This window comes from Sylvia atricapilla, chromosome 3 (assembly GCF_009819655.1).
Source record: "Sylvia atricapilla isolate bSylAtr1 chromosome 3, bSylAtr1.pri, whole genome shotgun sequence".
NCBI lineage: Eukaryota > Metazoa > Chordata > Aves > Passeriformes > Sylviidae > Sylvia > Sylvia atricapilla.
Window position 1 is genome coordinate 80,252,635 of NC_089142.1, and position 14,712 is coordinate 80,267,346.

Consider the following 14,712-nt stretch of genomic DNA (forward strand, 5'->3'; position numbering starts at 1 on the left):
CCAGGATTCTCTTATGCTGTGGAGAAAGTGATCAGTGTGTTTATATAATATGTGAAGGCAGTGAAAGTTAGTTGTTCCAATAATATTAAATGGAGTTTCGTTTCTAACAAGTTTAAAAAAATAAAAATTTAAAAAAACTCAACATGCTGTTGTAGTCTGTGCCTTCCTCTGAAAATATGAATCCAGTTATTTTTGGGTAAAGGAATATAGTTCTTATGTTCTGCTGACTGCAACTTTGTGGTTTTTAAATGACAAAAACTGAAAATGTGTCCGGTATTTACTCGAAGTGTGTATTTTGCAATGTTAAATAAGAACTGTCTTACTGTTTGTTTGTGAGATAATATGCTGTAATACTCTTCAAAGGCAATGGTTTAGTTCTTTGTAAGCTATTGCAAATGATGTGAAAATATCTCATGGTGTGCAGATACCTAGTTTCTCTAAAATTTCTGGAACAAGCTGCATTCCCTAGGTTCCCTGATAAGGAGTTGGTTGAACTTGCTGGATCATTTGCTGTTTTACTACATGAGGTGTTTAGAATTCATCTTTGAGCTAAACTATTGCATATTTGGATATTTGTTTTTATTAGCTTTGCAGGGAATTTGTGTTTTAGTATACCTTGTTATAGCACCCCGTGTATAAGGATTAAAAAAAAAACAACTCAGAACTTTACGCATCTCCCACCCCTTTAATTCAGTGCCAGAAACAAGACAATATAATCTTGAATCTGAAAACCTGAATTGCCTATATTTTTTTGTCTTTTTTCTTGTAATGGCAGGAGACCCTTAACATCTAATCAAGAGCCAGGAACTGAGGACTTGATGAAATAATGATGTCATGTAAAAGGTTGCAGTATCAGCTAAAGTTATGAATGTGCAGGTCCAAGTCTCTGTTGATGCAACAGCAAAAAAACCCATAGCCTATAACAACGTAAACCCAGCATTTGAGAAGGACTTAAGATTTAATTTAGCAAGACCTAAGTAAGGCTAATCAAGTAAATAAGTGAAAAACTCTGAATAGATGATGAACCTATAATTGTTATTTGATCCTGTATTTACTGAAGGTGTTAAGTAGCTGAAGGTTGTGTTGATTCAAGTAGAGAATTCAAAAATCTGTTCTAAGCAGCTGTAACGCATCATTCAGCCTCCAAATCAATGAAGTCAGACAAATTCCTAGCTGATGAGTGCCCTCTGATAGATAACCTGCTTAAGAGATTTAAGGCTAGAGCATTATTGATCTGATCTCATAATTCCTGAGATACCGAGTGAGGTTGGGCCATGGATTGATCTGGGGTGTTACTGACAGTAGAATAAAACTATTGTAGCCGTGAGAAAATATCACTTTGTATGGTTTTGTTAAACTTGTTACTCTGAGCTGGGTTGCTATACAATTGCAGCTGTTTAAACTGTGGCTTTCTGTGTTTAATTGTTATAGCCGAAAAATTTTCATTCTTGGGCCTTCCCATCACGTGCCCCTCTCCCGATGTGCACTTTCCAGTGTGGACATTTACAGAACACCTCTGTATGATCTTCGAATTGACCAAAAGAGTAAGTGCATTGTAAAGCTTGCACTTCACTGAGGCTTGGCTATTGACTGTGCTACTACAGTGCTGAGGACATTCTTCTTGGGCACTTCCTTGCTGTGAGTGGCATACAAGTGCAAATCTGGTGTTAGTGCAACAAAAACTAACTTCTTAATCGTCCTGGTTGTTTCAGACATGGTCACATTATAACCATAGTGTCTCTCTTCCTTCCAGCAAGAATTCTAAATTTTACTTATCTTTTCAATTTCGGCTGTGTGCTTCAAGGCTTTAAATCTAAAAAGTGTTACATCAAATAATAACTCACTAAACATCTTCTCCATTCTCCTGTGAAGTGTTCTGGCTGGAAAGAAAGGTTCTTTAGTTGGTTGGAGTTTGATTTCTGATAGAGGAATAACAGAAACAAAAAAAAATGCTTTTATTTGGATTCCATGTGACTTTTTAACTTGCAAACTTAGAAACTGTTAGTCCATGAAATGCCAGTCTTTTGAACTAAGTGCAATGAAGATAAATTTATTATTTTGGCTTCTATGTATTTTGAGCTATATGTAAGTGATATAGTATCTTTTTCTGAAGGCCTAATTAGTGCAGATGTGTTTCTTTGTAACTGTGATTAAGCAAGCTAATTCAGGCTTTCTGCATAGTACCTGCAGTAATTTCCTTAGGTAAGAACTGTTTTGCTTTCATTAGAACTCCTTTATGGAGTTGAGAAGGAGGCACAGCCCTTTATTGAATTCTTCATCCAGTGGAGAATTTTCAAAACGTGGAGATGACTCTGTATACTCAAGTACACTTGAGAGTAGAAAAGATAACTTACAAATGCGGATTACCTACCTAATCAGTTGTGTCTGTCTCTAGATTTCATGATTCAGTCAATAACAAATTCAATTAAATAGTAACAAATTGAGCAATAGCTCATGTGATGAATTTTTTTTTTTAACATATAATGGACAATTTATGAAAAAAAATTCATTGGGCAAATGCATGTACATTTTCAAATGTGTTTTATTTGTGTAATTAAATTTTGTATCATAACTGACAATCTTTTTCAATATACTAATAAGGCCACTGATTAAACACATTTTGTAAACTGAATCAGTTATGTTTATATTTTAATTATTTGAATATAATTTTGAATATAATTTTAGTTCTGAATTTATTTAGAAACAAGTCGTTTATGATGATAGCCCTTGGAGGCAATTAATTTTTTATAGTGGGTATGTTCTGATAAAGGTATGCTGTAGCTTGCTTTTTGCCTTTGACGTAGTTTTCAAAAATTAGCAAAAATAAAAGTAGTAAAAGCTGGTCTTTAATTCATTTCAGTTTATGGAGAATTGTGGAAGACTGGAATGTTTGAGCGCATGTCCCTACAGACAGATGAAGATGAACACAGTATTGAAATGCATTTGCCTTATACTGCTAAAGCCATGGAAAGGTACTAGGGCTAATTACTTCTACAGGAACAAACTGTACGTGCATTAAATGTTTGAGCTGCTGTGAAGTGCAATGGGAAATAATAACACATTTTATGGCATGGAAGACCTTATGGTGTATATAGTGCTCATATTCCCCCATCCCCCAATAAAAATTTTGGTAAGGAGAGGGTTAGAGGCTAGGTTGAGCTGCTGTAATTGAAACAGTGAGCAGAGCAAACACCTAAATGGTGGAGTTATTACACCTCTTAGAAAGAGGTTGACTTAATAGAGTTAATATTATGCTTTCATGAGTTAATATTATATTTCAATATAATGCTTATTATATTTCAATATTATGCTTAATATTATATTTAAGCTTATATTAAGCTTAATATAATGCTTAATAATAGATTTCAATATTATGCTTAATAGAGTTAATATGATATGCTTTCATGAACTTTGTTCACTAGCTGACTTTTTCCCCCCCACACTTTTCAAGGCATCTCTGAAAGAAGTTCAAATAGTTTTTTGTGGGATTTTAAGTTTGTTTGGAGCCTTAATACTAGTTTTGAAATCAGGGGTGTGTTTGTAGCTGCTGTTTCAGACGTTGACTTTAAATAAAATGTCAGTCTGTGTTGGGGTTTCTTCCCTAACATGTGCCCCACCCCCCCCCCCGCCCCTTGTTTTTTGGTGGTGTGGTTTTTTTTTTTTTTTTTTTTTTTTTTTTTTTTTTTTTTTTTTTTTTTTTTTTTTTTGTTTTGTTTTGTTTTGTTTTTTTTTTAATTTCCATTGTGTTTTGAATTTTCCCTAGAATATCAGTGTATGCCTGGGTACTATGGTAGAGCATTTTCATATATGCTTCATACACTTTGGAGAATTACCCAACATGCAGCATCTGTACAGGGAAAATTCAATTCTTACTTCATTGCTGATTTCACTGTATCTTTTCTTTTTGTTTGCCTGGTACTCTTACTTTGCAGGAGAGAGATACTTTTTGGGGGGTGTGCATTTCCTGAAATTGAAGTACTTTGAGGTTCTAAAGCAACATCCTAGTATGATCTTACCAAATTACTATCCTCAAATCACTAGCAACCTTTTAAACCATTCTGCAGTTTCAATTAGCAAGCCCTGAAAAATCTTCAGATGTTACTTGAATTACAACCTTTTTTCTTTTGCTTATAAGCCATAAGGATGAGTTTACTATTATTCCTGTGTTGGTCGGAGCACTGAGTGAGTCAAAAGAGCAGGAATTTGGAAAACTCTTCAGTAAATACCTAGCTGATCCTAGTAATCTCTTTGTGGTTTCTTCTGACTTTTGCCATTGGGGTAAGTTTCATATCTCATCATAAGATTATATTGAATATTTTGTAGCTATTCTTGAATAATGTATTTTATTAAACATGGAACATTTTAACTTCTGGTAAATTTATTTTTGCATCTTAAGTGCCTTAATAAAATTTAAAAAGTCTTTAAAATCTGGAATAATAGGTAAAAATATTAATGTGGTAATGTGTTTTCAGTGTAACGGAGGAAATAAATGGTGAAGGTGTGTGGATTTCTATATATCTCTTTACTGTTGCAGTGAAATAATTGTCTGAAGTTGCTTGCTGGTTTTACTCTTAAGTACCTTAAAACAACTTTCAAAGCTAATTAGATAGAAATTCACTGGGCATGGCCACAATCCTCTGACAGAAATAAGTTTTGCATGTTTTACTGCTGGGTAAGATAGCAGATTGATTATTTATGCCAATTCACCAGTGCTACCCCAGTTCATCTTGGTGGCAGAGATATAACGACTCCAGAAGCCTTGACTTCTGTCCTGCTTTATCATTTAATTTTTCTTTTAAGTGTGATAGTAGCTGGAAAAGGGACTGCTTCAGAAAGATATGTGACACAACAGACCTTCCTTTTTTTCCATTGTCATCTTTGGTCAGCTTAACTAAGTGCATGTTTCACTCGTCCTTGAATTGTGGAGTAGGTGGAAGTGTGTTTAAGAATGACTTGGACCTGTTGTGGCTAATGGCCCATCTAGAACTGCTCATTGAATTACCATGATTTTTTTCTTTTAAGCTTCATTTACTGTGAGTACTGTTGTGCAAGCAGAGGTAGCCTGACTCCATGGCTGACTTTGTCAAGAGGGATAGTGAAATGAAATGTTGCTTTACTTCTTAATTTGCAGAATTCGATTCTAAGGCAATAAGAGGCAATTAGTGAGTGATACTTTACTGTCAGTTTTACACAGTAGATGTCTCTTTAGGAATATAGCCACCCATCGTGTATTTTTTTGACTTTACTTCTGGGCTGCTACTTCATGATTGCCCTAGAATTTCCTTAATGGAGCTAAAACGTATAGAATAAATGAAGATTACTACTTTACAAGTATTATACTTTCAGATATTTAGTAAGTATTAGGGAGTGTTTTAGCTACAATTTTTCCCTTTTTTATTTTATACATGATTTTTGTTTCAAGGTCAGAGGTTCCGTTACAGTTACTATGATGAATCCCAAGGAGAAATTTATAGATCCATTGAGCACCTAGATAAAATGGTAAGTTTTCAGGTTTGGTGGAACTAACTAACAAATTTCTCCTGTACATTCCATTTCTTTGAGCACTTGAGAAATTCTTCTAACAAGATTTTATAGATCAGCTATTTTATTGAATGTACCATTTTCCTTTGTTGACCACAATAAGAATTTAGCTGTTCGTTTTAGCTACTATCTTCCCTTCTATTGACTGTGCACAATTATATTATGGGTATAAACTAGTAAGCATAATTAATGAGAATAAATGCATGTTCACCTACCTAAAATGCCCTAATGTAACATAACTTCTGTCCACATACCCTCTTATGTTTTTGAAAATCAAAAAAATTATGCATGGAGAATTGTGGTAGTTCCAGCTTGATAGGTGTGATACATGCATATAGAAATAGCATTGTGATTGTGCAAAGGTTTCAGCTACATCCATTTGGAGGAGAAAGGGCACTGCCCTGGTCAGGCAAATGAAAGCCACTGTTTCCTTGGCAGTAGCCTTCCCTCTGCCCCTTACTTCGTAGTAGGTGGTGGGGACAAAACAGTAGACTATACTTCATTTTGGGTTTGGCCACAGGCTGAAAGGAATGCTAAATACATAAATGTCCAATTGCCAGTGCTGTTGCATTTTCTTTGCAGTCACAGGAGCCAACCATTTCTTTTTAAAATAAAAAAACCACAACAACTTAATGTTCAAGACTATACTTAAGGTACAGAATGGAAGTAATTCAGCTGGAAATATGTAACCTTAAAATTTGTTTTAAAAGTGTTTGTATTGTTTATGTAACTTCTGTAGAATCTGTTACAAGAGAGCTGTTCTTATTCATGGCACGTTAATTTTTTCCTTGTCTTGAAGGAATAAATCCTGTCTACTGGAGACATCTCCAGACTTTTTTGCTTTGTTTATACATATTAACCTTTGTTTTTCTACTGTTCATCACTGGAATAGTAATAATAAGAGTAAATAGTTTGCCTTCATTCTGTTCATCCCATTTGTACTAATTCTTGTAGTCAGTTGAGAGGCTTCTCTATCAAGAGAAGTGTTTTTCAACAGAATCCCAGAATCAGCAGCTTTGAGTGTTTTTTCAGGAGAGCAGATTATGGTGCATTAGCAAACATTAGTTTCCTCTTGTTAATTTCTGTGACGAAAGCTTGAAGAAAGACTGGACTTTGGCATTTAATTACTTTTAGGCAATACGTTGCTGCACCAGCTCTTCCTTTTGGTAGTTATTCAGCTAAATGGAAGTGACATTTTTTGTAACATGAAAAATCATGTCTGCTGTTTAATAACTGTGAAAATACTTTTTCAGTCTTAAATTAAACTGAGAAACTAAACATGCTGTATAACAGCATATTGTATTTATTTTTTGCTTGTTTATATCATGCCATACCTGAACACATGACTCCATATTCAGATGCTATATGGAGGAGGTTTTGCTTTGGGTGATTTTCAGAGGTATCTTGTTAGCCATATCCCAAAGATCCCCAGTCACAGTTTTCCAGTTTTTAGAATTTTGTTCAATTTTATGTCCCACTGGGCTACTTCTTGTTTCCTTAGATAAGTATTGGATTTTTTTCCTGTGATTTGTTGTGCTAAACAAACTTGTACTGTTGAACCAGTAGGCCTTTGCACAAACAAAATAGCATTAAGATAGAGACAAAACTATACTAGAACTGGCTTAATTTTATTGGCCCTAACTAGGAAAGCAGTCAGTTGAGCAGATTGTAAGCAGGAGTGTGTTCTGGGGCAAGATGAAATCAATTTTCCTTAGAAATGCTTTTGTGGGAGGATAATGGCCTCTGCCTTAATTGGAGTGAATCTTAGATATAGATGCATCTTCTCATCTAGTGCATAAAAACTTCTGAATACTTTAGTCATTAGACTCCAGCATAAAACAAATACATAGTAGTAAATATTGCTGGGCAGATGTAAAGTTTCTCCATGGTAATTGTTGATCTGACCACTGTCACCACAACACACTTTGTGATGTAATGGCAAAAGGAGGAAATAGCCTCGAGGTTAGAAGGGGTACCTAAGGGGAGAATCCTCTAATGAAGAGTTATAACTGAGCAGCTGATGTACAGTAGTTTGTATATCCTAATCTGAAACACACAATCTTTTACATAAAAATGGGGGAAGTATTTTGTAAAGCATTGTTGAAGAGTAATAGTTTTTGACTGGCTATCCAGAAAATGCAGACTACTCACTTCAATCTTCACTGCCACATTGCTCATTTTATATGAGCATATATTTGGTATGGGATACTTTGCACCTCACTTGAGTCAAATGAGAGGATTGTGTTACTCTGAATGCTGATGGGGGAAAAATGCTCAGCACCAATGGCTTCTCAGGTACCTGCTGAATTCTGGTGGCTTCTGCAGCGCTGCTGCAGTGTGCCAGGGCCTTCCACAGTGCTCCAGCCTGGGAAGGCTTCTTAGGCTGGGCATAATGCAAGATTATGAGTCTCTTCTGCCTGGGTGCCGAGGTCCCTATTCTCTTCTGTGCCCAGACAGCAATTTTCCTGGTAGTTATTTGTCATGTAATGTGAGTGACACATGCAAAGATAGTTGGGCTGGATTGTACTAAGAAAGATTTTCTATTTCCATTAGAGTGCTATTAGTTTAGATCTTTAAATGTGAAGAAACAGTTGAAATTACTGATAACATACTTTAACATGACCAGCCAAAGCATTATTGCCATATAGTATAAAATGAGCCTTTGGTTGTTGGAGGGAATTTTTGTTTGTTTGTTTTGGGATATGTGTGTGGGGTTATTTTTCAAAGTTTTTTTGTAGGCTTGTAGATACTTGATCCTATTAAGGCATGGTACTTAAAAATGTAACTTTTTAGTCATATTAAGTAGACTGTGCTAGGGTATTGTAGATGCCATTAGCAGTACCTGGGTAACTGAGATATAATTTCTACATGATGCCATAATGACCATGTGGTAAACCATGGAACAGTGCTTACTACTTTTATCATGTGGGGTTTGTTATGTGTTTCAACTCTGTTCTAAGCCATCCCTGACTGACTTGTTTCTAATACTGAAAATTACTACCTTCATACCTCTGCTTTTTTGTGAATCACAACTTGGCAAAAATGTTTCTTGTGTTCTTCAACACTGTTTTAGACTGAGAAACAAGCTTAATAGTCTTTGCTCTTCAGCCATAACCATTTTAAAATCCAAAAGATCGAAAAATTCAGTACAACCTAATGCTTATAGGACATCTGTTTGTACCGATTCCCTATAGATTTTCTCGATTCTCTGATGCATGGAACTCTGTTAGCATTTTCTGGGATGAACTGCATAGCTGTAAATGTTTTGCAGTGCTGAACTGTGCATTGAAATTGAAATAAGCTTACTAGGCATTCTCATAAATCCATGTCCATTCATTTGAGACAAAGGCTCAAATGCTTCTGCCCAGTATGTTCCAGTGACTTAAAACTGTAAAACTAGTCCCTCAATTGAGCAGCCATTTTCATTTTTTTAAAAGGTCATGAAAGGGTTTTACAAACAGATAAAATACATTCCCATGAACTGTTCAGTATCCGAGTAAGTGCCTTATGCATGTTTAGTTTCACTTGAGTATGTAGTCAAGTTTAGTTCTGCTTTCTTTAGCTGTGTATTGACATGTACAATCTACAAGTAAGTGGATGGTTGAAAGATATGCTTTGGAAACTTTGGAAATGCAATGATATTTGTGTAATCTCTGCTAGTTAGAGAATAGCTACCATTCTTTTTTTTGGCACTCATTTAGCTCTGTAGATCTGGAGTGATTAACAGCTGTAGTTACTGGCCAGGGGTTTAAACATCCTCTCTGTGACTCCAGAACTGAGCTCTTACCACCAACTGGCCAGCTTAGTTTGACATTGTTTTTCCATAAAAAGTATTTCTTAATGAATTCATCCTAGGTCTGTTTCTATTTAAAAATGCACAAGGGTAGTGATTATTGTTGCTGTTTTATAATTCTCCCAGCTCTCCTGGGAGTCTTCTGTTCCTCCATTGTAAGCTGTGATCCAGCCTGAATATTTAGCTGATATCTGCCAGATCAGCCAATGCCCTTGCAGAGTATTTTGGAGATTTCACTCTTGAGGTGGAGACTTCAGACTGGCTGCTTGCTGCATTGTGGCTTCTCCTTTTATCACCCAAAAGCAGGGGAAAGAGCTGGGACAAATGCAGAAATCTAGAAAAAATTACCTCCTTTTCTGGTATTAACCTCCAGTTATTCCCATGCAAAGTATATGTTTTTTCCTAGTCTCTAAGGAAGAACTTACTGTTTCACCAACAGAAGTAGCATAACTATGTATTTTATTGAGTTAGTGAGTGTCTGGAGCTCATTTCCCTAGTGAATAATTTTCAGAGGAAGGACAAAAGGAAGAGGATGGAGTCTTAATACAGGCAAAAGAGCAAACCCATGGTGAAACCAAGATAATAATTGATTTAGATTTGTTTTAAACTACTTTCATGGTGTTTGATTTGCTTTGTGGGATGGGGTAAGATTAGGCTGTATCTGGAGTTGTAGGATTCTTTTTGCTTTTAAGAGTGCAAATGTTTGTGTATGTGGAAGGTTTTGTGTTCCACACGTGCTGGCTTTCTTAGCATGACTCCATGGGATCATGGGTCTTACTCTCAGTGGGAGAGGGGATTAATGTGACTGTTTCATGTAAAGTGGAAGCACCATCTCCTGGTTCTTACATTTTTGTTGTGCACCAGCTTGATACTGCTGTTAGAGATTGTCTGGATCTGATTTTTATGCTCTGAGCAAATGGCCAGGCCATGCCCAGATCAACTGCCTTGCATGCCTGATGTGTCCAGGATGTGTCACCCTTGTTATGCACATGAATTGCATGTGTGCAGTGTTGGTTTTGTCTAGGGTTTTTGGACATGCAGAAGTCCCAGACAAGTGCTTGGCCCTGAACTTTGTTACCAGGGAGAGCAGATGGAGGCACAACTTCTTCCAGCTTTGCTTTTTCAGTAAATTTGTTTGGTTGTAGCTGTACCAAATTGTACGGAAGTAGGGCAATCTTGGATGGTGGGGATCTAGTAGTCTGCAGGGGGAGCTTTTTTAACATGAGCTTCACTGGTATTTGCAAAGATAATTTCACAGATCTATGGATTATTGGCAGCTTTGAAAGAGCTCCTGCACTTTTAGTTTGGCAAGGAATGGCAACAAGATGAATACAAACTAGAGCTCATGTGCTGAGATTCCCTTGGTATCCTTGGTACAAAGTAGAGGTTTTTCCTCCTGCTCTGTTGCAACAAATAGATGATGCATAAACACCTGCTTGTGAATGTGTAATATAATTATTGCTATCAATTTTTTTTTCAGGGTATGAGCATTATAGAGCAGCTAGATCCTGTATCTTTTAGCAATTACTTGAAGAAATACCACAATACAATATGTGGAAGGCATCCTATTGGAGTGCTATTAAATGTAAGTAACTTGATTTGTTGAAGAATGTAACTTCTGGAAAAATGCTTGCATTCGTAAATCAATATTGCTGCAGTATTCCTTAGTTCTAAAATGTCAAGCCTTGAATTAATTTATTTTTTTAAGTGTTCTCAATTTGGTCCCTGATTTTTGTGACTTGCATATGGACAAATGTAAGCTCTTGAAAGGGTTTTCAGTTCCCTAAGGGAGATGAGATACCACATTCCTTTTGAATTTCAATGAAATGCAATCATTCATTTTCTCTTGACCCTGAATAAATTAAAAAACAAATCCATCTCCCTGAAGAAGTATGTACGTACTCTTTTGAGTCAGTACTTATGAATGTGTGTTTATATTCTCCATATTGCTATTAGCTAGCTATTGTGAGTGCCTTGTGATATCTGGGAATGTTTTTGTGTTTTGCAAATATCATGAGAGATGGCCTCTGTAGATGTTAGTGCAGAGCACCATTAACTCATAAATTAACAGCAATTAAAATTCAGATTACTTTCTGGTTACCATATCCTGCTTTGGTGATGCAGTGCAGACATAAATGTGGCTTAACTTAGTTGTCTAAATTTGGTCACAGCTGCTTTACAGCCCTGGTGGAGTGCTGCAGATTTGCCAGACTGCTTGGGTGAATCTCACTCTATTTTTACTGTCATTCAAATCTGAAACAGGAAGCATGTTAACTTTTTTAAAAGGGAATACTTAATTCACTGGGAATGTAGTCTGAATGGAGAACATAGACAGGAGCCTTTTAAAGTGGAGTCCATAAAAGTTTGTATGAGCAATATCATTACTGGGGGTGCATGTAGCAAAGGTCAGTACTATGACAGCTCTGCAAATATACCCAGCTCTTACCCTCAGATAATTACTAGTTTTGCAGTAAATTGCAGCTAAATTCTGTTCATCACTTTTGCCAATTGTCACTCTTTAATCAATTGTCTTCGTATCTTCTTTTTCCTTAATGAAAGAAACAGAATCTGAAAAGTATTAGTAGCGTTAAGTTTTTTTCTGTTGCGTCTATGTCTCTGTATAAATTCCCCATGGAACTGAAAGCATTGTTTCTAAAGGAGGTATCATGAAAGGCTCAGTGTTGCTTTAGAGGAATGCATGGATGTACACAGTGCAGTGGGGGAAGCATCAGTGAATGAAACAGCACAGAAATGGGCTAGGTCCTCTGGTTACTGGGAGATGCTTGTATAATGAGCTTGTGAGAGATGGTGCAAGGACCTTTGAGACCTAGGAAATGTAATTTTCACTGATACATTTTTTTAAACAGCTCTGTTTCTCTCCTTAGGCTATCAACGAGCTCCAGAAGAATGGAATGAATATGAGCTTTTCATTTTTGAATTACGCTCAGTCAAGCCAGTGTCGAAACTGGCAAGACAGCTCAGTGAGTTACGCAGCTGGAGCACTTATGGTCCACTGAACTGCTGAATGCTCAGGGATGGCACCTGCACACACTCTGTATACGGGGTCCCAGCCTAGCCCTTACAAAGATACAGTCCCTGGTCTTTGGGTATACTGAAACCTCAAACTAATAGAACTCTGTTCTTTTCTAGTAGGTGTAGTCCTTCCTTAGTTTCAACTCATTAAAAAATGCTTTCTTGTTTAGGACAATGGAAGGAAGATTGGTATCAGAGCTTTTTGTGAGAGTCTTTTTTTCTTTGAAAAGATAATGGCTATGAAGGTGTGGTGGTAGACTGTCCTTAAAAATACAACATGTAAAGCATTTATTACCATATCCTAAATTTGCACTCTTTGCAGACCTGTGCACATATACTCAGCTTTCAGAATAGTTTTGCAAGTTGTAAGCGGAAAAAAGGGGGGGGAAAGGGGGGTGGAAGCTTTTTAATAAAAGATAAAAAAGGAAAACAATGCATTTATAAATGATTCTGTATTAGAATATAATAAAACTCCAGTATAGTCAGTTACTACCCGTGATGTACAACAGATATCTTCTATTTTAGTTGCTAATAAAGGGCTACACAAACCAAAATAGTCTGATTTAAACTTATTGCTTTGTGTTCTGTATGTGGCTGCTTGTCATTAACATTCTTTATCCTCAGTTCTTATGCTTGATAATTCAGCCATTCTGTAAAATACTTTAGAATGTATTTTGTATTCAACATTTGTTGACTACATCATTTACAGATTTTTTTTTTTTTTTATATCTGAAACCTGCACTATGACTTCAGCTGTGCAAAAGAATTTGGAAAACTTTTTGGATAGTCTAATCTTTTTTCTTTCACAATTAATCTATGAAGTAGTGTATTTTAGGATGTGATACAAATTTGTATCAGCAGTACACTTTTAATGATTTTTATGCTTAGTTTGATTATTCAAGTGAAATAAAGTATTTTTGTTTGAAGTTACTAATAATTGAAAACAAGCAGTAGCTTGAAAATGATCATTCTTAGAGTATCTGTCCAGCATTCATAGGCCACAGAAGCCATACAATGCTAATCTCAAGCAATTATTCCTCAAAGATTATTTGGAAGGGGAAGGTAAGGCTTCTCTTTCTTTTTTTCCATTTTTATTTTTTATTCTTTGACCATGGGTAGAATTGTTTCATGTTTTTTTTTAACATCCCATGTTAAAAGTTCTTGAACTTTCTTGCAGCCAAAATAATGATGTAATTGTTTGTTGTCATTCCCAAAGACTTCTTTTGTTCTAGTAAGACATGCAAAGTAGGCTGCAGTATTGGCTCATTATCTAAATGGAGATTTAATTCCTTTATATTTCACCTGCTATCAAGAAACCTCCTGGTACTTTCAGCTTTTCTAAGTGGCAGAGGGGAATTTCAGAATTCAATTTAGATTATCTCTGAAAGTTGTGAGAATTGCTGCATGCAAAGTCTTAGCTGAAAGTGTATGAGACGTGTTGATCATTCCTATTAAAATATCCTCTGCTTGCATCACTTCTATTTATACCTTACCACAGTTGGCCACCATTTTAATAATAGCAGGTGAATGCTCCATTTATAAAATGAACTACTTTGCAGATGTTCAAACTCCATCCCAAATGCCAAACTCCTGTGCATGCCTGTTCTTTTAGTTGCCTTACTGCTCTGCCTTGTTCTTGGAAAGTCTCAGCAGCAGATAGGGAAAACAACTTTCAGATTACTGTTGACAGACCAGCAAGAAGGCTGTGCAGGTAAAACTGAATTGGTAGCCAGTCTTTGTAAATACTTGTCTGACTGTGCCTTATTAACAAAGAGTAGTTTGATCATGGAGTTTTTTTAAAAAAATCTTTGGTGAATACAAGTTTAATTAGGGCTTGGGTTTCTTTCAGTCTTATGCTTAACATCATTATTGAATAGAGTTAATTGGAACAGTTAAGTATACACTTTCTCCCTAAGGTAAACCTAGTAATTAGCTTCTGACTACAAATGCCTAAGCTGCATCTTAGTTCTGTAAGATAGTTTTAATGAAAAAAGCCCGTAACTGGAAGAGCTTTGAGGAAATTGGTCAGCCATTTTGCTCAGCGTAATGTTATTAAATATCTTATATTGAAAGCACTTCACATGTAAACTGTACAATGTATTTCAAAATAAAGTTTCTAATTAAAATGGGAATTTCTGTGCCTACTAGTAATAACCAGCAATGACAGTTCAGAAACCCACTCAGAGAGAAATTTAATGCTTTGTGGAACCTGTTCTTACTTTAAAAGTCTTTGTAAAGCTTTCTCTTTTTTTTAGCAGGAAATACCTGGTTTCAAAGAACTGGTTTTTTGGGGTTTTTTTTGTTGTTTTTGGTTTTTTTTCCCCTTTCGGTGGGTTTGGAAGGAG

The 14,712-nt window shown here is 36.0% G+C and overlaps 1 protein-coding gene across 1 annotated transcript in view; it reads left to right on the forward strand.

Annotated features, from left to right (window-relative positions):
• The window catches only part of MEMO1 (mediator of cell motility 1), a 29,535-nt gene extending 15,036 nt beyond the window's left edge, over nt 1-14,499 (forward strand). The window contains exons 4-9 of the mRNA XM_066315943.1: nt 1,432-1,544; nt 2,861-2,972; nt 4,136-4,278; nt 5,423-5,499; nt 10,815-10,919; nt 12,220-14,499. Of these exons, the coding sequence (XP_066172040.1) occupies nt 1,432-1,544; nt 2,861-2,972; nt 4,136-4,278; nt 5,423-5,499; nt 10,815-10,919; nt 12,220-12,351 (682 nt within the window). The 3' untranslated portion in view covers nt 12,352-14,499. The remainder of the gene's footprint in view (nt 1-1,431; nt 1,545-2,860; nt 2,973-4,135; nt 4,279-5,422; nt 5,500-10,814; nt 10,920-12,219) is intronic.
• Nucleotides 14,500-14,712: the final 213 nt, after the last annotated feature.